Here is a 25,757-nt window from a genome sequence, read left to right on the forward strand (position 1 = left end):
AAGTTCTTGAGCATGCTAGGAAAATGGGCCATCCTTACAAAAGCGAAGTAAAAAGTAGCAGAGAGCAAAGAAAACTGAGAGCAGGGTTGTGGCTCGGTGATCTTGCCGGGCGTTACTGCCATTAAGACTCAGTCACTGTCGATCAGAGCGCCTCCTATCGGTCAGCACGGGCACCCTCACAGACTGACGAGTCGAGCACAGATACCTGTCGTGGGTAACGATAGTGAGATCACTGAGCATGCTCACACACAAGTGCTGTGCTTGGGTGACCCTCTTCCACAGCTGATATGCAAATGCATATATGCGATGTATATATACTATACATTTGTTTAGGGACACTCATATGTCACATACACACATGCATATGGCACATATATGTGGGTGGATGTGCGTGATTGTTCATGTATGCATGTAAATGGTTCCTGACATCTTGTCTGATCTAGTGCCGTACTGAGCAGACATTACGGGTGGTCTTAATGAGTGGTCTTGTATTCCCCACAAACCCCCTTTAGTCTCTGGGGTTCCTTTTTTTTTAGGTCTATTAAGGTCTATTAAAAGTTTGTAGAGAGAGGACAGCCATTCTTCAACTCTATTAGGACATACTAGAGAGAGGCTGCAATTAGACTCCGTTTAAAATGGCTTTTCGAAGGGTGGGACGATGTCGAATACCCTAGGGCCATTTATCAAACTCAGCATGTTATGCGCAGCACATTATGACATCCTATATCATTCTAATAAAATCATTTTGTCCTTCATTTACTTAGCAGGCAGCCCAACCCACAGCAACTTGTGTGACTATCAAAGATCGTCTGTGCAAAACAAGGCAGTAAAAAGGGTCATAAAAATTATTTAGAGAGTTTCAAAGAGAAAAAACTTAAAGGAAGGACTTTTTTGGAAACACCAGAAGATAATAAAACTCTCTGGCTCAGAAATAATCGGAGTTTAATTCTGCGGAGCTCCAATTTCAGTGCGTTCACACAGCTCCTGAGGGCAGGTAGAAAGGCAGTCTGCAGGAAGAGCTGTCAGAGAGAGAGATTGCAAATGGGACTCGGTCTTTATCTGGGTCTCGGCTTGGGCAGATAGAGGCAGGCGATTGATTCTGAAGAGGGGGAATTAATTGTGGACGGGCCGAGACGCTGCCCCGCTCTCATCCGAGGGGAGAGGATCCAGAGGTCATGGAGCGTTGGTATTAGCTTACCCCCTTCAAATTACTGACTGATAAGCCCCGAGGTAACACCACCCCGACGGCTCCCCTACTGCCACTGCCCCGAAGCCTCCGCGCACGGCTATAGGCTGGAGAAAGTGCGGGAAAAAAGACAGAGGTGTGGAGGAAGGACGTGACAGGCAGAGAGCGAAACTAACAGATCAAAGGAAGTCAAACAAAGACAGCTCCCATCATTCAAGCCGGTCAACATCCGTAATGGTTTTCCATGCGCGAGGTCGGCTTTCCAAATGGCACGGCATTCAGGCTCAGTGACGTTAGCTGCATTCGCACGAAGATATTTCCAAAAGGCGGTTTGAGAAAAATACAGTTTCTGCACACAGTTCAAATGTCTGTTCTTTAGTTTTGTAAGCGCGGCGGGGTATTTGAGGGCAAGCCCCCCCTTGGGTTAGCCGAACGAACACAACCTGACACATGATCACCTCTGGGATTTCCTCAGGTCACATCCAAATGAGATGCCTTTCAGTGCTGCCTGACTCTGTTGGCACCATCTGAATCGTATTTTAATACCTTTATGGGCTAATAAATGACAGTACAGTTTTAAGAAGCTCACATCCTGTAAATTACTGCATGCCCATTAAACACTCACGGACGTTTATCGTTCGGTGCACCGCAGTCCTTACTGCACATGGGATCGGTGGTAGTCTGCTAGTAGGCTGGGGGCATTGTAAAAATCTCCATTATGTGTATTACATATACAAAATAGTGCTCAAACGTTCCACTCATATGGCAATGAGAAGAGTCAGGAATACTTTTGTGGGAGTTTGCCTGACTCCCAGACACAATTATTGTCAAGAGATGTTTGGCAGAGTGAAATAAGCTTCTCTGGCCTCCATACCGATAGACGTTTTGCTTTTGGATGGTAAGAGACATGGGCAGTAAATGCAGGAGACAAAAGCCTTAATAAATTGCTTCTCACAGTCAGGTGGTGTGGAAATCTTTGTATGCCATTTAATGGCATCAATTTTCAGTGGCGACGGGGTGCTAATTGGTTAAAATGGTAAAACCTGGGTTTGTTTAGACTTTGAAAGCTTGGCACAGCGGTTTAGTGCTTGTCTGCACTTACAACTGGCAAAGCGGTGAATGTCACTAATCCATGTGTAACATTTTAGAATGAATAAGTGAAATCTATAAATATTAACGTACAAACGCTCATGCCGGCAGGTAGCCAGCGCAGGAAAAATGTGGCTCTAAACTCTGCCAGCGGTAAAGTGAGTAATCCAGTTTCTCCGAGTTTAGCTGTTCTGTCTCAGCGTTGCGCTGGAGTCTTTGTGACTTAGCACTTTTGCAAGAGGAAAGAAAAGAGTTTGTTGGGACAGGGGTGAGCACACCAGCATAAGAGCCGAGGGCGTTGGTACGAGGGCGCGCGTCGGGCAGTCATCGTGCCACAGGTGTCAGCTGGCCCCCACGTTGGAGCAGGCGCATCCGGTGGCCCCACCTCGCAGCTCCCGTTAATGCCAGGCTGTGTGTGTGTGTTGGTGTGCGGGTGTAGATGGGTGGGTGCGTTCATATGGATGTAGAGAGGGACAGGCAAGACAGAGACAGAGAGAGAGAGAGTGAGAGACAGAAAGAAAGGGAACAAAAGCATCCATCTGCGGAGCAGTCAGGCACGGCAAGAGCGGGGGTCTCGGAGGGGCGCACCGAATCCGACGCTTCTCATTTCAGCACAATCGGGTTAATAAGGCACCAGCCAGAGAAAGTGTGCAAGAGAAAGTGATGGAGAGAGAGAGAGAGAGAGAGAGAGAGAGAGAGAGAGAGAGAGAGACTGAGAGCAGGGAGCTAGAAAGAGTAAGCTACAGTATAGATATAGTATGCTTGACTGTAAATATTACTATCAGCAGAAGGGTGTAAGGGCTGTTTTGGAGGAAAAATATCTGACAAGCCGCGAGCAAAAATAATTGTTACTTTTACCACATTGCCGCTAAGTTCCATCAGCTCACGTCTGGCACCTGCTGCTAACGTGGCCGACTTCACCTAGAACCTGGCGCACAGGAAGCCCACATGCTATTTACACCCGTTACCAGAACTCAACCAAATCAGATTGCGTGCACAAAGGGATGTTGCTGGGTGGGTGTAAACAATCAAAAAGGCGTGTTGAAATCCGATCAACATCACAAGAGCTTTCCGAGGCTGGGTGGCTAAGTGTTAAATATGTTTGACTCCTCGAACCCTTTTTAGACAGCGCGCGCCAAGGGACGCGTGCGCGGTCGCACCTGATGACATTCCAATCACATCCGTGCAAGTAGAATGTGATTCCTTCATCGGTACACAAATGGAACACTAATGGAAAATAACACACAGGGTAATGAATGGCCACTATGTGTGAAATGGGAAATGAGTGAGTGAGTGTGTGTGGGTTGGGGATATGTTGTGACTCACTTACGCTACCCACAGGGAGGAAATCCCATGTATGAAAGACCCTTTCTGTTTCTGCTGAGGGTTCATTAAGAAACTAAAATTGCATAACATATACACCACTCACAAGCCAGCAGTGACACTAATGTGTATAGGAACTCCAGCATCACCCTGTGCCTGTTACGTTCATGACAACACTTTAGCCTGAACCAAGCCACTACCACAGCACTGTCCGTTCTGCACGTAGTCTATCGTACACACAATATCCAGTCCAAAGCAGTCCGTTGGTCAGTATATGTGTTTACGTTCATATACATCATATACGTCTGAGTGGGTCATGACAAAAACGTGGTGTAGGTGATGTGGACAGATGCACTGAAATCTGTTTCGTTTCTCTCTCTAATGGTCCGAATTTGGGAAGAGGTCCTCGACCAGCTTTTAGAGGCAAACTCTGTTCCTCAAAGTGACCTTGGCCTGTGCCTGTGCTCACGTGACTTCCGGCGGGGGGCTTCGGGGGGGGGGTGCTTCGGGGGGGTTGGGATGCTGATCAGCATGCAGAGATCCACCGAGCTGCATAAACGAGATTTGGTTTGCTCATTAAAGCACTTCTGCTCTTCAGACTGCACCACTCTGATCAAAGAGACACAGAGATAGTGAGAGAGAGATAATGTGTGAGAGAGAGAGAGAGAGAGAGAGAGAGAGAGAGAGAGAGAGAGAGAGAGAGAGAGAGAGGGGAACCGCCCACGCTGCCCTGAGACGGCCTCTAAGAGTGCTCACAATACCCTGCTTCAACATGCACCTTTTTCCCTATTAATTCCATTCTATTTAAGGAAGTGTGGGCACTGCATGGCTCAGTGCATAAACGGGCACCACAGACGGGCTTTAATGAGTTTCAGCATGATACACACATCGCCAGACCGCGCACACACACACACACACTCAGTTCTCATATAAGTTGCTAAACACAGTGCCAGTGTCACTCCTAACGTTTGAGTGATCCATTTGAGTGAGAACAGTCCAATCACACTCGTCATGTTCAGCACTTGTGGAGAACGCATCACCACGCTCTCTGCTAACAGAGCAGAGCCCATTAGGCTCTCGGCCGAGGGAAATGAGTTGTTTTTCTTAACACGACGAAAAAAGCCATTGTTTCTTAGCAAGTATGAAATTTAATCAGTATAAATACGGACTTAATAAGTCACACAGTGAGGAAACTGTACTTGATAAGCAGATCCCTGGTCTTCATTCCAGCTCACTTGCTTCTACACTTCCTGTAGCGATACCACTCCGTGCTGGTAATCCCCTGGAGGAGGCACAGGAGTCCCTCCGCCCAGCTGAGGTCTGCTGGGGACACCCTTTTGCTGCAAAACCACTGTTGCCCTGGTTCCCTGCCCCAACAGCAACTCCCACACCCCGCCCCGTTGGGTGCGCAGCATGGCTCTGGACTGAGCGAACGGCAGCCAATGGGATGGCAGCCAATGGGAGACGGAGGCAGGACCTCGCCGGGAGCTCAAGGAGGAGCGGAGCAGGCCTCTGCTTCCTCGCGCACGCACGCACCACAAAGGGATCCCGCAGGCTCTTTCGCCGTCGGCCCGGCAACCGCCGTGCACGTGGAGTTTTTGGAGGGAATCTACAGGGATGGAAGGAGGTCCTACAAAGGCAAGGCGAATACCAGTGAAGGGGAGAGAGCCTCATCCAGCCGTCGTTAAAGTCTTCCACCCTGAGGGCTTCTGCCGTTAAAACCTGGCCTAACCGGCAGTGGCCACAGCGGGGGCTCAGCCACGGCCCAGCAAAGCCGTGATGTAACGCTGAGGCACTGCCGCCATGGGGGAGGGGGTGAGGAAGAGTACATAAACTTCAGACCCTGCAATCTGTCCACACCAAACAACCGGAATGCAATAAAAAGCCGGTCTGCTTCCCTTGCTCACTGTCCCCGTCTCCCATTCTCTCTCTCTCTCTCTCTCTCTCTCTCTGTCTCTCTGTCTCTCTCTCTCTCTCTGTCTGTCTCTCTCTCTCTCTCTCTCTCTCTCTCTCTCTGTCTCTCTCTCTGCAGGGGCAGAGAGCTCATAAGAAACATGAACCAGTCTGTTCCCCGCCGCTAATGCCTTGGAGGGAGGAATCGCAGCTTTCAGCTCCAAATGAAATTAACTGCCTGCAAAAGTTAACGCACAGACGAGAAGAAAGCGAGCAAGAGGGGGAATTTAAATGGGAATTCAATAGTTGAGACGTATGCGCCTCCGGTCTCGGCGAGATTCACCTCCACCACACTCATTTCGCGTTTTCAATTATTTAAGGCCAAAAGAGATGCTCTTAATTCGAAGAAGGGCATTTTAAATGGCTAAATCTATTGGATATTTCATTCAAATTGATTGCTCAGGTGAACGGAAGACATTTAGCGTAATGAGCGCGGCTGGAATGCTCCGGCCGGGGAACAGATCCGAAGGGGAGGCGCCGGGCTTTCTGGTGAGCGCTCTTCAGAGGAGTGCTGCACGTTTGTTTACTGCAGCAAGAGACCCAGGCTCGTGCTGCATGGCTGAGTAACCGAACGCAGGCTGCGTGTTGTAACAGGAATGTGCACAACAGGTGGCACCATCATTAGAACGCATACAGCAAAACTGCACCGAAAGTAAATATTTACAGAAATAGAGAGATGGATAATGAGTGAGGTGTCATTCGGTAATTGACAGACAGACTGATGGATTAATTGATTGAGACCTGCTTGGCTGCGGATGAAACAGTGACAGCAGGGATCTCTGATGTGACGAGGCAGTGCTTTTTTTTTTTTTCCCAATGAAGAGATCCAGGCTGCTAAATTCACCCTGCGCAACGCAGCTCACTGATAACAGGCAAAAGCATGCTGCAGGTCTTTCTTTGCACCTCTCTCTCTCTCTCTCTCTCTCTCTCGCTCTCTCTCTGTGCTCTGTATCTCTCCCCTCCTCCTCTACCCATAAGGCTCTGGTGGTGGGATGGGGCCCCACGCCGGTGGCTTTGCTGCTTGCCGCGGGGGCAGAGATTAGAGGTTGATAAATGTGCTCTCTGTCCTGGCCTTCCCGCAGGCCTCCTGCCTCTCTCCATTTCATTCGCACCTCCCGACACAAACCGCTGACCCTCATTAGACCGGAGGTCTGGCGGCTCTGGCAGCCGGTCGGGGTGACCTGGCACCATGGTGGTGCCCATGTCCTGCCTGGGATGGTGTAATGATATGTGATTTGCCATGCGTGCAGAAAAAAAAAACAAAAACCAAAAACACTGTGCCCCACTGATTTCTCTTAAGGGAGTTCCAACTCTTAATAGAAAGGACGCCGGCCAGCTAGCCAACACCAGAGGCAACAGATAGCTATAATTTAACCCTTATCATCTGCCCAGACGACCACTCGCCGGGCAACAAACAATTTCCGCTCTCTATCTCGACTCAATTTCGCTGTCTGTCCGTTTCTTTTGCTTTCCTCTGCTCTGCCCTCCCGCTGCCCACCCACCCGCCCCCACCGTTCAATCACTGCCCCCCCGCCTCATGCTCGGAGTCAATGGCTTTGAGGCAGCTTAGCGAGTTGGCGGACGTGGCTCAGTGACAAATAGAGGAATAATCTGCGATGTATGTGCGGATCTGTGTGCCTGAACGTCGCTGAGTCACGCGCTCGGACGAAATTAATTGAGGCTTCTGTTTATTGCTGTGGCAGGGGAATTCTACATCCTCGGCCCGCCGATTGATTGCGCCGGCCTGTGACTAACAGCTTTCCCACTTGATCCATTTTTTATTCATCCGCTCTCCTCACAGTTTGCTCCTCTCATGTGCGGCTCCGTTATCTCCTCCTCTTGCTCTCGCTCCCCTCGGTGAGTCAGTGTTGATTTACTGTGCTAATGCTTTCATTATGCGCAATTAAACACTGAAGGGAACGCGGCCTTTATGTCCGGCCGTTGAGACTCGATCGGCCAATCGCCGGGCGCGTTTTGCGCTTGGCCCTGCGGAAGCGTCCTCCTCCGGCCGGTGGAACGCTTGGCACGCTGCCTCGGATGTGCTGGGTATGAAGAGACGGGCGGAGCCAGCAACCAGTCCTGCGCTCTGGCTGGGACCTCCCAGGAGGCGTACGGCTCCTGCTTCAGCCCCCTCTCTGCCTCCTTCGGGTGCTTTCAAAAAAGCTGCAGTATGCAAAAAATAAATCAATAAATAACAAACCCGAATAATAAAAACATCTCTGCTACTTAAAGTAGACTAATATAACCTGTCTGTCTTTTCAGATGAAATGCATAGACAGGTAAAGTCATGACTGGATTTCTATTTGTTATCCCCCTCATCCTCTCCCCCACCCCACCCCACCCCCACAACGCTCGGAGTACAGTACAGTTCAAGGCCCTTGAAACAGGAGCAGTACAAACGTCAGCCTCATTTGTACACAAACTTCAGATGGCCCTGGCAATCAGCCGTGCGTGCTGAAACTCCTGAGTGTGCCGTGATTGTTGTCAGACAAGAGCACCCGTCTAGACGAGGGCACACGTTCCAAAACTGAAGAGCACCAACTTAGTGCATGAATGTATTCCGTAATTGGATGCCAACAAAGAGCGTCAGTTGGAATGAAACGCGGCAGCTCGGCGTGCTCCTTCCTGTTCTGTTTCTGCCACCTGATGCTGCGTCTCAGATTGCCATTAATTATTGACGTGTGTATTTCGGCCCCGGTGGATGCCCGCACTTCGGCTGTGGATGGGTTCTAAAAGCGTCATGCTGGAGAGGAAGACATAGCCTGTATTCACTGTAAAAACATGCACAGCTTCAGCGGAAACAGCAACAATGTGCAGATTAAAAAAAAAAAAGACCTGTGTGTGCATGCGTGTGTGCATGTGTGTGTGTGTGTGTCTGCGTGCGTGTGCATGCGTGTGTGCATGTGTGTGTGTGTGTCTGCGTGCTTGTGTGCGTGTGTGTGTGTGTGTGTCTGCGTGCTTGTGTGCGTGTGTGTGCATGCGTGTGTGCATGTGTGTGTGTGTGTGTGTGTGTCTGCGTGCTTGTGTGCGTGTGTGTGCGTGCGTGTGTGCATGTGTGTGTGTGTGCATGCGTGTGTGTTTGATATAGAGAAGCCTGTTTGCAGGGTTGCTGCATACTGGGTTGCTTCCAAGTGTGTTAATCTCTGTGCTCTACACAACATTATTGGCGCACTGTCACTGTTGGGTGCTGTTGGGTGTAGTGTTGAGCAGGCCTCGATCTAACACCTTAAACACTCCTACAAATGCGCACAGCCTTACACGTGTGCGCACGGCGCAGGAGCCGAGTCTCCAGCCTCCGTTGCACGTTTCTGGATCAAACGTCTGCAAAAGCGGGAGGAGGAACCGTGAGGGACTCGGGCATGCCAGGCAGGCGGCAGCTAGCCTCTCACTGCTCAGATCAATCGAACAACAAAACATCCGCCCCACGGAATAGCGAGGGCTGGACACACGTTCTGATACGCTGTGATATGTGGCCACGGCGATGGCAAGGAAGGCCTTCATTAACCGCTCGCTCACCGATGCCTGCGTCCAATCAGCAGCGCGGCCTAAAAACCATCGCTGGGCTCACCACTAATGACACACTGCCCGCGTGTAACACGAGGGTGTCCATGCGCCCAAAAAAGGCTTTCAACAACAAAAAAAATTCCATCTTCTTTTGCTCACTCTCTCTCTCTCTCTCTCTCTCTCTCTCTCTCTCTCTCTCTCTCACACACACACACACACATACACACACACATAAATTCACACACGTCCGTGAACACAGACATACAGTGCTCCCTCAGTGATGTGTACTGCAGGCAAACGCTCTAATTGCCTTTACATACAACTTTTCAAGCTGCTTCAAAAATTGGTTTCCAAATATAGATGGGTCACACACCCATGGCTCAGGTTCAGCTGACACCCATTAAACCTGGATCTACTAAAGCGATGGCCCTGTTCCCGCTTAACTAAAAGGGGACAAACACTGCACTGTCCGTTCATTATTTCACCCAGCAAGCTCTCTCTCTCTCACTCTCTCTCTCTCACTCTCTCTCTCTCGCTCACTTTCTCTATCACTCCCTTTCATGCACCTTGTCTCATTCTCTGTCTTTCTTTCAAATCGAAGGCAGCCCGGGTACGCATTAACAAGCCTTTCCACCCCCCAGCCCCCCTCAAAGCCAGAGGTGAAAGGTCAGAGAGGCAGCCTCTTGATCAGCTGCTTGCCTGGCATTGGCTGAGAGCCTGGCAGCAGAGGCCAGCGTGGTGCGGACAGGGCACAGCGACGGAGCAGGCGCCGCGGGACAGCGGACTGTCCTGTCGGCCCAAGCCAACCTTGGGACCAGGAAATGACAACGACTCTGTGGAGTCCCGCCAGGGCTGAAATTCAGGAAGTTGAGAAGGCAAAGTCGTCGCCTTGCATTACAGTTGCATTACGTGAGGACTCCTGCAGCTGGGTGGAAGAATCACGGACCGTTTGTCCTAAAACGGGGGGCTAACACCCACGAACAGGCACAAACTCCTGACCTGGCAACAGCAGACGGTGAAAGGTCATTCCAGACCCATGGATAAGATGGATTTTTGTGTGTGTGTGTGTGTGTGTGTGTGTGTGTGTGTGTGTGTGTGTGTGTGTGTGTGTGTGTAATAAAAAGAGAGAAGATGGTGAACTGACTGTGCAAAAATGTGTAAGTATATATTCACAGTAATAAAACTCCACAAAAAATGAAGCGGGATGGCCCTCTCACTGTAGGGTTTTCAGAACTATTTAACACCTCCTAGCACATTTATCCACTGGCCTTCCACCTGGCAGGGGTTCCTGTGCTTTGCGTAGAAGGTCAATGTCTGGTGCTAAAATCTTAACTAATACCAATTCAGTATTAATGTAATTCTGACCTGAAGGACCATTAAATATGTAGAGGAGTTACAGCTCTCGAGGAGGGTCACTTTTAGAAAAAACAAAACAAAAGAAAGACAAAGATATATTGGAACAAAACTACAGCCTGATGAGAGCAGCTCATCTCATTCTCCCACTCGTTTCCTAACGGCTCCCTCCAACGCTTACTTTGCTAAAGAAACAAATAAGTAGGCTCTGTCCACACTCCAGATAATCTCATTATAATCTCATAACAATCTCATAATCTCGCCCACTGAGAATTCATCGAAGACCATCGAGAAGCACATTAAGTTTAACTTGATTTGACTGCATTAAATATACAGTGCACGGGAGACCACGGGACCTAAATTATACAGATTACGAGCGTTTTTCAGGCATTCTGACATTTGTGCCGGGTGGCTCCTTCCGGCAGCATCCTGGCGTGGCGCCGGAGGGCACTGACTTGATTCTGAGTGACTGAATGGGATCACCCGTGAAGCTCGAAGGAGAGCGGCTCTGGAGCGGAACGTGGGATTATTCAGGGAGCTTTGAGTCGTTCTGAGTCCAGTCATGACCAGCCTTGATCATCGCGTGGTGGGCCACGCGGCGCTGTCAGACGGACGCGGACGAGAGGGGAATAAACAGGACTGGAGCATTAGGAACAGTAATTGGAGGGCTTTTAAAGAAACAACAAGTGTCTCGTCAGTGGGGCAGAGGGAAAAAATCAAAGTAGGAATCAGATAAGATCTACAAATGTGATCAGGGTGTAAAATGGCCTCCTTTGAGATGGTGGAAATGAAATAATGACATACCACTGAAGTGTGTAAGAAACAGAACAAAAAACTGGTTTATGTGTTTCACTTCCAATAAGATGAAAATATCATTTTTGATAGTCATCCATTATTGTATTAGTAAACTATAATAAACCATTATTTACCTGTACTATGCTGAATAGTTCAGGTCTTTTCTAAGAAATGCAAGGAAGCTTTAGCACCTAATCAATACATAACATTTATACACACACACACACACACACACACACACACACACACACACACACACGGACACACACACATGCAAACACAAACACACGCGTGCACGCACACTCGTACACACGCGCAAACACACACTCACGCGCACATATCCACCAAATACCCACCAAAAGTAGGGCAAAACAGCTCTTCAGAGACCACTTAACCTTAACTGCTGAACTATGTAAATAATTATGTTAATCCAGTTCATCATGCTGTGTCAAAGTTTACCGGGAGGGTCTGAACACACGTGCACTGCAGCGTGGCTAAGTGTGGAGCACAGAGCTCCCAGACAGTGACTCTGCCCTGTGACCGGACTTGGACCACAGGCCTCCCCGCGTGTGTTCAGCATCCTGACACCACGGGTGGGCTGAGGCGTGAGTGGCTGACCCGCTCCCACGCAGACGGCGCGGGCTGCGAATGTGCTGCTGACCCCCCCCCCAGAGAGACAGCGAGGGGTTTCTGGGAAATAAGCAGCTCAGCATTTGTACCTTGTGCATCGCTGCACTTGATAAAAGACGTTTCTCCACGTTTTTCAAGTTCAATCACTATAATGGCGATCAGCCTCCTCCAAGCCTTGGACCACCTCTTGACTTTGTCATTGCATGTCATTTTATATCATTTCGTTATCGGCTTTGCTGGAGAAGGTCTTTTAACAGTCTGCTGCTCCCGTCTTGTCATTCCTCTCTCTCTGTCTCTTTCCTCAGACAGCAGATCTCTTCTTGGCATTGCAGAAATGTGCAAATTAACAGCAAATCAACTAATTAAACAGTTTTCTAAATAGAAAGCTAATTCAGTACTGACTTCATCTATTACCTTTAACTTACATGTTTTGCTGTTGTCTTCTTGCACAACTGTTTGCTCGTGCGAAAAACGCTTATATGCTTTGTCAATTAAACATGAATTAAACAGAAACACTGAACCGCTCTCCAAAAGATTACACAACATAAAGCTGCAGTGGAAATAATAACATGTACAGATACTGGAATTGCCCAACCCTGAATAAACTGCACTGGTAGAAAAAAAAAAAGTGATACAAGGAGAGTGTTGTGCAGAAGTGCAGACACAATTATGAATAAGGAGGGTGGTGTGTACGCTAATAAGCATGAGTGTGTGCGTATGTGTGTGTGTGTGTGTGTGTGTGTGTGTGTGTGTGTGTGTGTGTGTGTGTGTGTGTGTGTGCGCGTATGTGTGTGTGTGTGTGTGTGTGTGTGTGTGTGTGTGTGTGTGTGTGTGTGTGTGTGCACTTTGGCAGGTGCATAGCGTCCAAAGCTTCTGATTAATTGATTGTTTACTGTATTTGCAGGTGTTAGATTCCATCTAGCAGAAGCAGATGGCTATCTAAAACCCTAACTACACATACCATGTGCAGTTAAGGAGCGAGGGAGCCAGGGAGCAAGGGAGGGAGGGAGCACAGAGGAGATTAGGCTACACCTCACATGCTGCACCCTACACTGATGGCACCAGCTCCAGGTGATATCGTGTTACACAATTACAAGGCAGACACTAGTAGGTTTAATAGCCTGTTACAAAATACAGTTCTGTAAAACAGAGACATAAAAGAAATATTTGCGTTGTTCTCTCGCATTCCAATGAGGCAGTTTCTTTGGCTATTGAAATCGTGCTGTAGTGAACACTCCAGGCTCTCCTGAAAAGCCCTGTCATTGTTTACACTGGGCTTTTCTGCCTTTATTCGCCAGTCCAACCGTGTGTGAGAACGGATTTAGGATCTGTTTGTCACATTGTCATTTAATGATCTCCACAAGCTGGAGACGGCGTCGCGCTTCACGCCGGCCACGTCAGCCAACGTCGGAAGTCGAACCTCCGACGCCGGAAGAGCCGCGGCCGCTTAGCCGCGTCACGTTTTCGCCGCGTTACGTTTCGGTGGGAAAAAAGGCCGGGTGCTATAGAGGCAAGCGAGGTCGATAGCAGCACCTAACTGATTCCTATACGTAACGCGAGACGCGAGAGAGCCCACGGCTGTTATTTCAGGCCGTTTGATTTACTGACCCTCCCCGCGATTTGCCTCCAGCGCATGCACCACGCGCGCCCGTTTCCATCACCCGCCCCGCTTTCATCCGGCTTCGTCAATAAACGTGATTGATCACGCCCGCGAGCCCCTGCAGCAGGTATCGCCTTTTCTGAAAACATCACGCTACGTTTTGGGGAAATAAAAAAAATTAAAAAAAAAAAGAAGAAGAAGAAGAAGGAGGAGATTACTTGTAAGAGGAGATGACTAATTTCCCGTGAAGTCCGAATGCAGGCGGCGGAGCGACGAAGTGCGGAGCTCTCCGGCCTGTCGCTCGATGGCTGCCGGATGGAGCCGATACCTGGTCGCGCTCGTACTGTCGCTTTGTTTTGCCTCTATACACAGCCGTGGCTCACGAAAAGCCTCAAGGCCTCGCCGCACAGAAATGGGCTACAGGGCATGAAAAAAGAACAGACTCCACTCTGGGCTCCAGACGAAAGACCTTATCCTTCAAACACCGACATGAAAACCCAGGCATGTTTGTAAGAGATGTATAGATCTCCCTTTCATACCTGAGCTAATCTTTTGATGTCTTGCTAGACCCGCAGAGACTCTGCTCCAACGTCTTTTTTTTCCAGCATCATGAGATTAGTAGGCAGTCAGACTGTGGACTAAATTATTAAACCTATCCAATGCAAGAAACGAAAAATGACAGAGGGCTCCAAAAAAAAAAAAAAAAAAAATCCTCCCTCCTGTACGACTTGCTACTCATTTATTAATTTCACATAGAAGCTACGTCTAATGTAACCACTACAGCACTCACGAAATATGAGTTAGGGATTTATGAATAAACCTGTTCACTGTGTGCCCAGAAACCATGTTTGTCAGAGTCAATATTACAAAACAGACCGCAGATTTGTGTCTGTAGTGAAATAGGCCCCATATGAGATTGAAAGGCCAATTTCTGCCCAGCGTGTAACCGGGAGGAGATGGGAGGGTGGAAGCACACTGATGACAGCGAATAGTGAAGCTGGATCATATCGCCCTACCCCACCAATCACCCCCATCTCTTGAAGAGTGCTCGGTGGGTGATACCACCGCCCACTTTCTGTTTTAACTTTCCCTAACACCTGGAAGAACAAAAGAGTGCCTTTGATCATGGGAAATCCTCCGCGATCACAGCGACGTTTCCACGGATATCGCTGCACCCGAGGGTGGTGGCGGAGGTGGTGGTGAGGATTCCGGATTGGGAGAGAGAGAGAGAGAGAGAGAGAGAGGGAGAGTCAGAAAGAAATGATGAGAGCAGGGGTGAAAGGAAACAGAGAGAGCGACATGGAGAGAGTGAGAATGCTGAGCTCTCTGTCTGTGAGCAAAAACGCACGGAGCAGAGTGAGAGGATATACACCTATAATCCTGTTCGGGCAGCTCAATCAACCAAACACACACACACACACACACACACACACACACACACACAGGGAAAAGCCACATGCACTCTGTCCCTGAATCCCCATGCTCTCAATGCTAGACAGAGGCCTGGGCTGGAATAAGGCCATTTATCAGAGCAGGGCGCGCTAGGCCGGCACCATGTGGAGCCCGAGCTCGGAGGAAGCAGGTTGTCGCCGGGCGCCACTCTCACCGCCTGCTTGTGAAGTAAACACAGAGCGAAAGCTTTTCTCCGGTCCGTAGCCGCGCCACGCGCCGCACCTCTCCATTTCTCACCTGTCTGATCGCATTCACTTGTGCCGATGCTCGAGCGCACGCAGGCGCACCCCATTCGGAGCCACTGATGAAGACAGAGGACCACCGATGAGGAAAAAGCTATTAGGGACCCCCACCACCACCCCTCTACACACACACACACACAAATATACACACACACGCATGCAAGCAGACCCACATACATGTACGTGTTCACATGCAGCACTCAACAGCCCTCCTCCCCCAAGGCCCTTTGGCTCATTCTTTTGCATCAGCTTTTGCATTCGTCTTTGGTCCACTTCTTGAGAACGAGGTGCGATCTAATGTCACTACAGGTGGAAGCAGGCCTGCTGAATTTGGTTAACAATTTCCATAATATCACTCTGAGGCGCAGTGCATCTTAAATCTAACACAGCACTGGCACATACACAAAATACATAAATGGGTTGACATACAGCTCGCTCATACATGTAAACAAAGGCTTTCTGCCCCATTCCTCCATCGCCCTACATAATAATGGCCTGCTTATGTTGGCTCGGAGCTCACGGATCGCTCTTCCCACAGGAGCAGCACACCGGCTGGGACGGGGTTTGGGACGGAGCTGCTGTGCGGGAGTCCCTGCCACGTGGTCTTCACGAGCGTCTGTGGAGTGCTGGGTGGAAGTGCGTCTCCCACTCCCGGGTTTCAGATTGCCGAGGAGGGCCGCGTCCCTGCGGGTGCCATAAATGATGGATGCACGGGAGGCATCTGGCATTCAGCGACCGGCAGGGCCAGGTGCACCGTCGAGATCCAATCGGAAAACGCTCGGTCATGGTTTGGACAATCACACCGGACAATCTGCATTTCATTAGCCATATTTGGCCAGGGAAGGGAACTGAATGGCAGCCAATCTGGGTATTTTGTGAGCAGCTTGTTTGTGGTGTGTACAGGGTGTGGCGAGAAGGTTTTGTTTGGCTTTCCTTCTGTAATGGGTCATATGACACTTGCAGCAACAGGCTCCTTCGCCTTCTGCTTACACGTGGATGCCCTCGGCTGGCCCATCGGCAGCCTGCTCCGCCAACAGAGTGGCGAAAGGAAAGAGGAACCCCAACAAAACCACACCATTTAGTGGCCTGTACCACCGCGCCGATTGGCCGAGTAAGGCCCATTTGCCCCTACGGACGCAGTGACCCGCTAGCGGCTGGGCGACAGAAGCAGGCTGATTTACGGGCAGCGAGAAGGCTCCGGCTGATCAATACCGAGCTTCAGCTCCAGCCATACTGGCAACTCATTAAAAGCACTGCCTTGAGAAATGTGCTTAATTATCTCTGATTATTAATGGACCACTTCTCAGACTGCGCACCAACACAGAGTGCCAGGTATTATGCCCAGAGAGCTCGCCAGTCACACACACACACACACACACACACACACACACTCACTTCCGTACACAAACGCGCCTGTTTGTGTACATAAAATCCCTCTTTCTGTTTCTCTCTCTCTCTCTCCCTCTCTCTCTTTCCCTCTCACACACGCATTAGCAAATACGGGACATTCTTTGCACACGGCTGTGTGTGTCCTTAGCACACAGATGCTGACAGAGCTGTAAGCGAAGCTGTTTGATATGTAAACAGTTCGCGAGGGCAAGGCCATGGCCATGTTTACACTGATTTGAAGAAAATGACAGATGAGAGTGTCGTCGGTAAGTCAAGTGCATCGGCCAATCATATCGGATAAATCTTAATCTCGGGGATGCTGGACTTCGTATCTGAAGCCAGGCACTTGGCTGTCGTGTTCATTTATCAGGCTCGCCAGGGGTAGGGATCCGGGCGGTGGCCCTTACTTGGCGACGATGGACACCAAAGGCAATCAATATCATACAGCAAAAGGCACAGTCCACGAGCACTGTAAACGTCCAAGCTGCTGCCAGAGTTGCTGTCTTATAAAGGCAAATGTCTACGTGCGCTAGGGAATCGCATATACCCCCGCTAAGCGCGAAGTGTCATTCGCAGCACCGTGACGCCCTGATTTATGCATGTCACACACTCGGCCGCGCGGCGTTGACACCGCGACCTTGCCCCGCTGCTCCTGTTTACTGTTCCGCACGCAATCTGACGAGCGAGGTGCGCGCGGCCCGACGGCCGAAAACTGAAATAATATTGCTCGCGAAAAAAATAAAATAATAAAAAAATAAGAAGAACACGCTGATTAATTACCTTCGTCTGACAATTACTTTCTAAACGCGAACCGTTTCGGCCTTCCACTGATTTCACTTTAACCTTGATTCTTCTTTATTTGTGCCTCTCGTGTTAGAGGATGCAGTTAGAGCGCGATCACGGAAAACGGACAGGTGTAGCCCCGCGCGCCGCGAGTGTTCACTCAGGCTGATGCTGCTACGACCCCAAGATGCGGACTGCTGCAAATACCAAAGCCCTGCGCAGACACGGTCTGCCCCAGTCGCCGTGCAACTACGCTGGCAATCCCAAACCTAGCAGTCAGAAGGGATTCTCTAAATTCGTTTGAAATCTTGCAGTTTCATTGAATGGGACGTCAAGTTACCCTATTAATTATATATATATATATATGTATATATATATATATATATATATATATATATATATATATATATATATATATATATATATATATATATATATATATAATTATATGAGACATTAAAAATATAAAAATAGGACATTGAAAGATAACCACGATGAGATGAGCAGAACCGGTAGACAAATGAACCTGAAGATGCATTTTACTGTGCCAGTTAACACGTATGCAGGCAAGTGCAAATAGGCTACATGTAAAAGGAAAGACGATTCGTCTTGTCTCCCCCCCAAAAAGGTGCCGCAAAGCCTTTCCGAGCGCTCCTACGGTTCAGCAGTCAAATACGCAAAGTTTCCAGTGCTCTATAAATATTCTTGCGATTATTTAACGCTCTGAAAGAGCTGAGACAGACTGTGGCTTACACATCACTAGCTTAGTGTCCGCCGAATGCAGAATGCATTGCATGCGCGCCCAGCAGTTTTCTCACTCTTATTCCAGCCACAACGTCAACATATACACATACAAACGCTGCAGCCGCTGGGGGGCTTGTTCAAGAATTATGTCAATGCAAAAAAAAAAAGCTCATCTGAGTACAGTTGCGGCTTTCCGACGTGATGCACGTGAAGTCAGCTTCTTCGTGCCCGCTTGACGTTCGGCAATTTGCAAAGCGCTCACGCTCGTTCTCGCGCTAAACAAGCGGCGTGTCGGTAAAGTTGGAAGCGCGCTTACCTTTCAGAAGGATTCCGCAGATGCTGTACAGGGCAACGAGCGTGTGCTGCTTCACAATCATATTGCCTTCCTTCAAACAGCCGCCTACCGAAACGACGCACTTTCTTCCTTTTGACTCTCCGTATGCTGACGGGGCTTATCCAGGTGCCGGTCGTAAACGGATACAGTCTCCTTAGGTAACTTGTCCCCGGGCTGAAGTCCTGCCGCGTGTCTCCGGGCGAGGTAGCTGAAAGTACGCTCTGCAGCCGAAGTGCGATGCTCGCGCAGCACCGTAGAAAAGTCCGGCGCTGGCGTCTATAGTTCTCATGGGAGCGAGAGCAGGCGAAGTCCCGCCTACGCAGCTTGACGGATGAGCGCTGCGAACCAATAGAATTATCCGCATTCTGGACGATTATACATAATGGGAATAAACTCCAGTGTATGAAATCGCGATATTATGGCATACTTTAACAGAATACAGATAACAATTATTATGCGTGTCATAAATAAAGAGGATGCAAGATTAAAAACGCTATCACTGGCAATCCCCCCACTTTCGGGGTGAACACTATATTGTGCAAACGCAAGTGTTACCGAGCAGATAGTACGGGCGTCTGTGGCCTCCAGCTCCCATCGTTCTTTATCGGGACTTGGGGTAGGATAGATTTTTTGGGGGGACTGTTTTTCACCCGCGGTTGCCTAAAATTTCCGACAGTACTTAGTCACTAGCTAAGCAACGCATTCGTTATCTCTAACGGCTTCTTCATTTGGAGCGATTCTGGGACCAGCGAACAGCGCGCCTAAGGCAACATAAAGATACAAGTGGCTCACACCTGACGCACTCCATTTTAATAAGTTAATGATGCAGCAATTAATACAGCGTTTTCGATGAATGGAAAAAGTTTACTTTAAATATGTAAGAATTCATTCGTTAGAATTCATTCATGGAAATCATTAATCATATAGAGTGTATTAAATGTATAATTTGTATTTTAAGCACTAATGAATATAATTACAGTATGCGAATGGATTTAATTATGGTGGTGAACCCACAACAACCCTCTTTATGCAGTGTCTCACTTCCATCATCTTGATGAATTATGCAAATCTGCCCTCAACCTGCCCTTCCCCAATACAAAAGTAAATATAAACCAGTAAATAAAAATACAATACAATAAAATAAAGCAAAACTAAGACATTTGTTGGTTAGTTGACCTTCACTGTATGTGCTGCAAGGGCATATTTGCCTTGGCTAAATGTGTTTATTTGTGTCCAGATTCAAATGTGGGTTTTATAAGGTTTTTTAAGCCTCTATTAAGTTTTACATTATAAGCAATTTACCGTATTTATAAGCAATTTATGCTCTTTGAAGGAATTACCGAACAAGAGGTTAATGGCACAAATGCTGCCCTCTGTAGGGCAAAATGCCATATAAGCATGTATATCCCCACAAATGTGCTAAGTATTCACTCTTAAAAACTGCATTTGAGAAGACAATACAGATGTATTAGTGAAACAGCGCATTCCTCATTTTTTTCTCATTGTGACATAAATTGATTATATATTTTCTTATTTGTACAGCTACTGAGATATGAAATCCTGTAAACCGTTTCACATGTACCTTATGGCTTAGGCCTATTTCATTCGTATGCTGACCATAAGAGGAACTGGATTCTATCTCTTGTGACCTTTCTAATGACAATTTAATGATGAGTTCAGCGGTCTAACTTAATCACAAAAAATGCCCAAAAAGTAAGATCAGTTTCCCTCATAATCATTTTACTGGGATAAATTCTTGAGACATTTCAGCAACTGTTTCTAGCATTTTAAGGATGTGCTGAAAGGACATTTGGTCACATTTTGCAAGTAACCCTGGGCATGTTTTAGCCCAGGGGCAGGTCACCAAACCCTACTGCTTCATGTAATCACTCGGAAAAGAATCCCCATCGACCCCCCTTGACACCAAACCCCACTTTTCATTGATTCAAATTCCTTTCCTCTTCCTGTAGGCAAAGATAAGTTTGATGGCTGAGGAGCAGTGCATCCCCAGTCTGGGTCCAGAACACGAACCTGGTTCTTTATCTGAGCTCCCGCCTCCCCTTTACTTGGCACTGACCGCCGTGGGCTCTATCTCAGAGAAGCACATGCGATCGGGCCCTGTCCCTTTATTCTGTAAACATATTAATGTCTTACGGCGATACGGATAAAAGAAAAGGCCAGAAATGCATATCGAAGACTTTCGATTTAAATAGTACTTGTTGTCATCTTGAATTCTCTTAGCCAGCGTGACAAATGTCCATGCTGCTGAGAATGAATAACACAATGGTAAAACTGGACTGACACATAATTAGCAATCACCACATAGTGGTTTAAATTAGATCTTTAATCATGCATGTTCAAAGCCCAACATGACGAGCATAAAGTGCTTTATATTAAAGTAACAGGCATATTGCTAGAAAGATGTAACAGGCACATTGCTAGAAAGATGTAAATTGCCATTAAATATAGTCACATAGTGAACTCCCTTCAGGCAAAATGCAATTTGAAATATGCTGACTCAGCACTAAATGTTAATGGATTATTAATGCTGACACGGAATTGTGTGCAAAACTGACTGTAAAGTAGACTAAAATAAGTTATTAACAAACTACACACATTTCCACGATCATTTCAACACCACAATTAACACTGAAGCATGGGTCTGTCCACTTGAATTCATCGATCTATATCTGCGCTGATGGCCCATTTCTTATCATCTGGTACACGATCATTGCAAAGGTTGATGGCACTTCCCCAGAGCCTGTGACTGAATCCCTAAACACATATGTACAGGAGACGGGTCGTAAGCCCCGCCTCTTTATCTCCATAGCCCCTCCCCTTCTCTCCCACCTCACTCTATCTCCCTTTTTTTTTTTTTTTCATTCATAATTTCTGTGCTGCATAAATTTAGCAGGGCTTCACAAGGCTCCAAGAATATCTTTTGCCCCCCAGTAGAGTTTTCGCAGCCTCACGCTGCTATTGCTGCTGCGGCTCACCGTTCTCCCCTCCAGAACAATGAACACAGATGTCACAGTGACTAAGAGTGTGCCACTAGGAAGCCCCTCTGCCATCTGTGAGGAAGCATGCTGGGATAGCATTTCCCCATAGAGCGCACCGCACTTCAGCGATGTAACAAGGCCAGCAATGAAAAAAAAAAAAAGGGTTTTAAAGGGCTTATGAATTAACCTTGTAACGGTTCAGTTCGGCGCACTCACAAAGAGATTGTAAGTGGGGGAATGGAACATTTATTTTGTCATTGTCTATGCGAGATCATAAGGTTTTGGCCTCACACACAAAACTTTGGGATGAGTCATTTAAGATTATTTGTGACCAGGGATGTTCATTTTCAGTCCTAAAGCTCAACGCTGCTCAACTTGTTTCTCTGTTGTGTTCCAAAACCCGTGCTGCCACTTTCCCACGGTCAACATTGTCCATTTTATGGCTGCGGGCAGTTCTTTGGCTACCCCTAAAAAATGACTGACCTGAAATGACCCCTGAAAAATGAAACATATAAACATATACAAACTCTTGTATCAGTGTCCCAGTTAGCTTTGCATACACTTGACATCAACGACATCAAAAATGATCGTGGTGAAACAGACCCCATTGAATCACTCTCCTGCCACTAGCACTGCCGTTGGAATTGTGTATAAGTGCGGTTTGCCGGTGAAGTTTGGCGGAGAGGTGTTGGGCACAGACATGGTTATCTCTATGAGCTGAATAGGGCATGATTGGTCACCATGCGAAAACAACTCGACGATGAACGAGTGGAGGAAATGAAAAAGGCTGAATGGCATTAGGCAGAATGAGTGAAGGGTTTAATGGGGAGAGAGTCTGTGTCCAGGCCAGGCTCTCAGACGGATAAGGGACCGCTCACTGGCATATGTACACCGGGCAAAAGTAAGGAACAGATGTTTCCACTGGCTGTTAGACACTGGATGCTCAACATGCCCAAATGCACATCTGTTTATTTGGGAATGCCACATTGTGAAATTGAGCATTGTAGGCCATGTTCCATGTTGTCCACATTTTATTTGACTGAACACTATATTTCCGACAGAAACAAACCCATATAGAGGAAAATCAAGCATTCTCCAAATATACGTTAGTACAAATTTATCACCAGCATGTTGACTACCTGACATGTAGCAAATGCGTGGTACAATATGTGTGTATGTGAAATACTTCAGTGCAGTACTCAGGAGACTGGGTGTCTACAACTTCACCCTGCTCAGTCACATGGTACTGCTCAAGGGCCCACATTTCACCTATGATGGAAACACTCCTCCCAAATCGTGAACCTGAAACATCCATAATGAAAGCATGGAATCCGTTCCTCCTCATATTCCATTGTTTGGACTCCAGGACGATGCTGGAAGGCTGCGCATGGGCAATAACGTGGCCCATTTACGGAAAGGCAGGACGTGCTCCATATTTAATGAGCAGCCTTGTTTCCAAGTGCCAAAGTGACCTGCCAAGCAAATGAGATCTAGAATGGCTAACCAGGTCCAGTGCGATCACTCTCCCAATGACAGTTACAGGATCCTCCAGACAGCTCAGCTCTGCTCCACATTACGCCTATGATCTGATAAAAGTGTTGTGCGTTATTCCGATCCTTCACTCCACTCGTTGCCTTAAAGTGATCAAAAAAATCCTCACATTTAAATACAATAAAGAGTCTCAAGACATTTTTTGAACAAGCACATCATGGAGACATTCCCATTTCCTGGAGATGTTCACATTTGCGTGTCCGCCATGACAAAGTGACAAATTAAGGCTGTGGTTTATAAATGCTCTGGAGCATGAGTCTTCTTCTTTGTTTGCTTGTATGCCAGGCGAAAATAGGAGCCAGGCAGTCCACACATGGGGCTCTGAGCCGCTGCCATAGAGATGGCAGCTAACCCTTCATTTTCTGAACATCTACTGTGGATGTTACACTCGGTTTAACACCCCAGCTTGTCAGAGCTGAGCTCCATCCAATTTCGCAACCGCGGCTGCCCCTCCGCCACTTTATCGGTAGCATAAATGCCAGCCTGTCCACCATATTGTCCCCCAAATGAGCTTTCTGTAGCGGGGACACGGAACCACATCGGTTCCAGTCCGCTGCCTCAGTCTACCTGAGAGAGTAGGGGAAGGGCAACAGGCAAAATGGCTCTGCCTTGTATCTCTCTGTCCACTGTCCCCCCATTCCTTTGTCTCCTGCCCCATCTTGGTCTGCTAGATCTATTCGGCCCCGTCGTTCTGGACAGCGTGCATCAGACGGGGGCATATCTGTGCCTAGACGTTTCTTCATCTGTGAAAAACATGGTGCATGTTTATATGCGCGATTCCACTCCTGCAGAACACAGGGCTCACCACCTTGTGCATTTCCATCAGCTCACAGCTCCGAGTAACTTCACCTTTGGGGAAGCGTCTACACTTTAGACTAATTAGCACTTTCGACTTTAAGAAGCGCTTGCTCAGCACTGTGCACCGGCACGTCTTCAGTTTCATCTTCTTGAAAGGCAAGATGGAAATGAGATGAGCGGTTTGCATTATTTCTGTGCTCGAAGGACTCGCTGCTCTCCGCATATGTCGCTAATGGATCTTCAGCTAATGTCCTCCAGCGGGTATCCCGGCCCCAGATTCTTTAGCCACGGAATGAGACGTTGCTAACCCGCGTGGTAACAACCACTCTGTGGCCTTACAAAGTATCTGGTTCTTTTTGTGCTCCAGCACGGCACCACCCTGGGCAACACATCTGAGAAGCTTGAAGCGGCCATGATGAATCCAAAAACACTTTTCAGGGAGAGTCAGTATTGTAAGGCACGACGATACCCTGCTTGTTTATGAATTTGACAGCACCTGGGGGGCCTGTTTTTCTGCTTGATGTGCACTTATCTTGATCTTTGGATAAGCCCAGCATTTCCTTAAGATCTTGGGCTTCTCGTTAAGGAACCACAAAGAGATGCATCGCCAGTAAAGATAAAAAATGAGAAAAGAATCCCCACTGTGCCTCAGCCATTAGGGAACCTTTAAAAGCTGTCGTACACGGGCGCGTACCTCTGCTGCTTGCTCTCACCTGCACGTACCAGTGGCCCTGCCTCTTGCTGCTGCCTTCAGCACTCAAGGAAAATAAACCGCGAGTGGTTTCTGCAGGAGCAGCCCACCTGCGGAGATTTACGTGCTGCGGAAGTGTCCACGCAATCACAGGGTGTTTCATAATGGGCTCTCAGCTCTGGAGATTCAGGCACAGGTAGCGTGGTGCCCATGGTAGGACCCATGGATGAACTGTATCTGTGGTGTGATAAGTAAATGCACGACTGAAGTCGTAGAGATGTGTTTCATGGTCATGTACTGTTCTAGCTATTCCACACTGCTACATAGATTACTGCTGACTGTTGTGGTTGGATAATCCATAAAGAAACATCGATGATTAATGGTAGTTATTCTGTGGTAGTTACTCATGTTCTGTAAATAGAGTAAAACTATATGTTATATTTAATTGTAAATAAAAAATAAATAGGGCACAAAATCTTTCTTCAAACTAAGAAACAAATCATAATATATGCACAATAAAGTTTCAAGGCCAGCTGTTGAATTTACCCAAATGGTTTACAGACACCAGCTGTCACAGCCTATTTGAGATGCACTTAGAGCAGCCAAACACCTTTGGACTGTCCTAGAAAAGAAGACATGGCTCCAGAACATTTCACACACCAATGTGTGTGTAACACATTATCCTCATTATCTACTTGTGGATACAAAGAATTAGCTCTGCTTTCACATTTAGAAGGACTTCTGAAAAAAGACTCATTGTCTTAAAGCTACAGCCCCATCTGCAGGACATAATTGTTATCAATACTATTCAGATCTATCTTTCTGAGTTTAGTTAAAATCACACATTTAAGCTGAACATGGGATCATTTCAACTGAATCAAAATAATTGGTCACCTTAAAAGCAACATTTTAAATATGTGTAAAATTAAATATGTAAATCGACAGGTTGGCCAGGAAAACAACGTCCAGAGCGAAATTGCTACTTCCTCGGTCAGGTTAAAGTCGCAACAAGTCACGTGACCAAACATCGGAGCAGTAGCAGAGAAGCTGTAAGGAAAAATGAAAAACTTGCAAATATTGTCTTACAGTCGCATAACGGAAGGAGAGCCACGTGCTGGGTCGTGTTATTGTAAAAACGGCGCAGAGGCAATCTGAATGCACAGCCTTCCCAAACAAAGGTGATATTTCAAAGTCAAAGGCAAAAAGCTGGCTTCAGCGCAGGGCTTAGCGCGGCCCGTCAGAGAGATCCTCAGCGGCGCGGCCGTGCCCCTTTATGTCATGATATCTGCCAATTTCATACAATGGAGTCTCACTCTGATCCCTCATGCAATCCAAGCTGAG

General features: G+C 47.7%; 1 protein-coding gene across 3 annotated transcripts in view; it reads right to left on the reverse strand.

The window, feature by feature from the left end:
• cadm2a (cell adhesion molecule 2a) overlaps window positions 1-18,638 on the reverse strand; it is a 216,319-nt gene extending 197,681 nt beyond the window's left edge. For all 3 annotated transcript variants that reach the window (XM_027024755.2, XM_027024756.2, XM_027024754.2), the window contains exon 1: window positions 18,360-18,638. In XM_027024755.2, the coding sequence (XP_026880556.1) occupies window positions 18,360-18,420 (61 nt within the window). In that variant the 5' untranslated portion in view covers window positions 18,421-18,638. The remainder of the gene's footprint in view (window positions 1-18,359) is intronic.
• Between the last annotated feature and the right edge of the window lie 7,119 nt (window positions 18,639-25,757).

The sequence above is a fragment of the Electrophorus electricus genome, chromosome 17 (assembly GCF_013358815.1).
Source record: "Electrophorus electricus isolate fEleEle1 chromosome 17, fEleEle1.pri, whole genome shotgun sequence".
Classification (NCBI taxonomy): Eukaryota; Metazoa; Chordata; class Actinopteri; order Gymnotiformes; family Gymnotidae; genus Electrophorus; species Electrophorus electricus.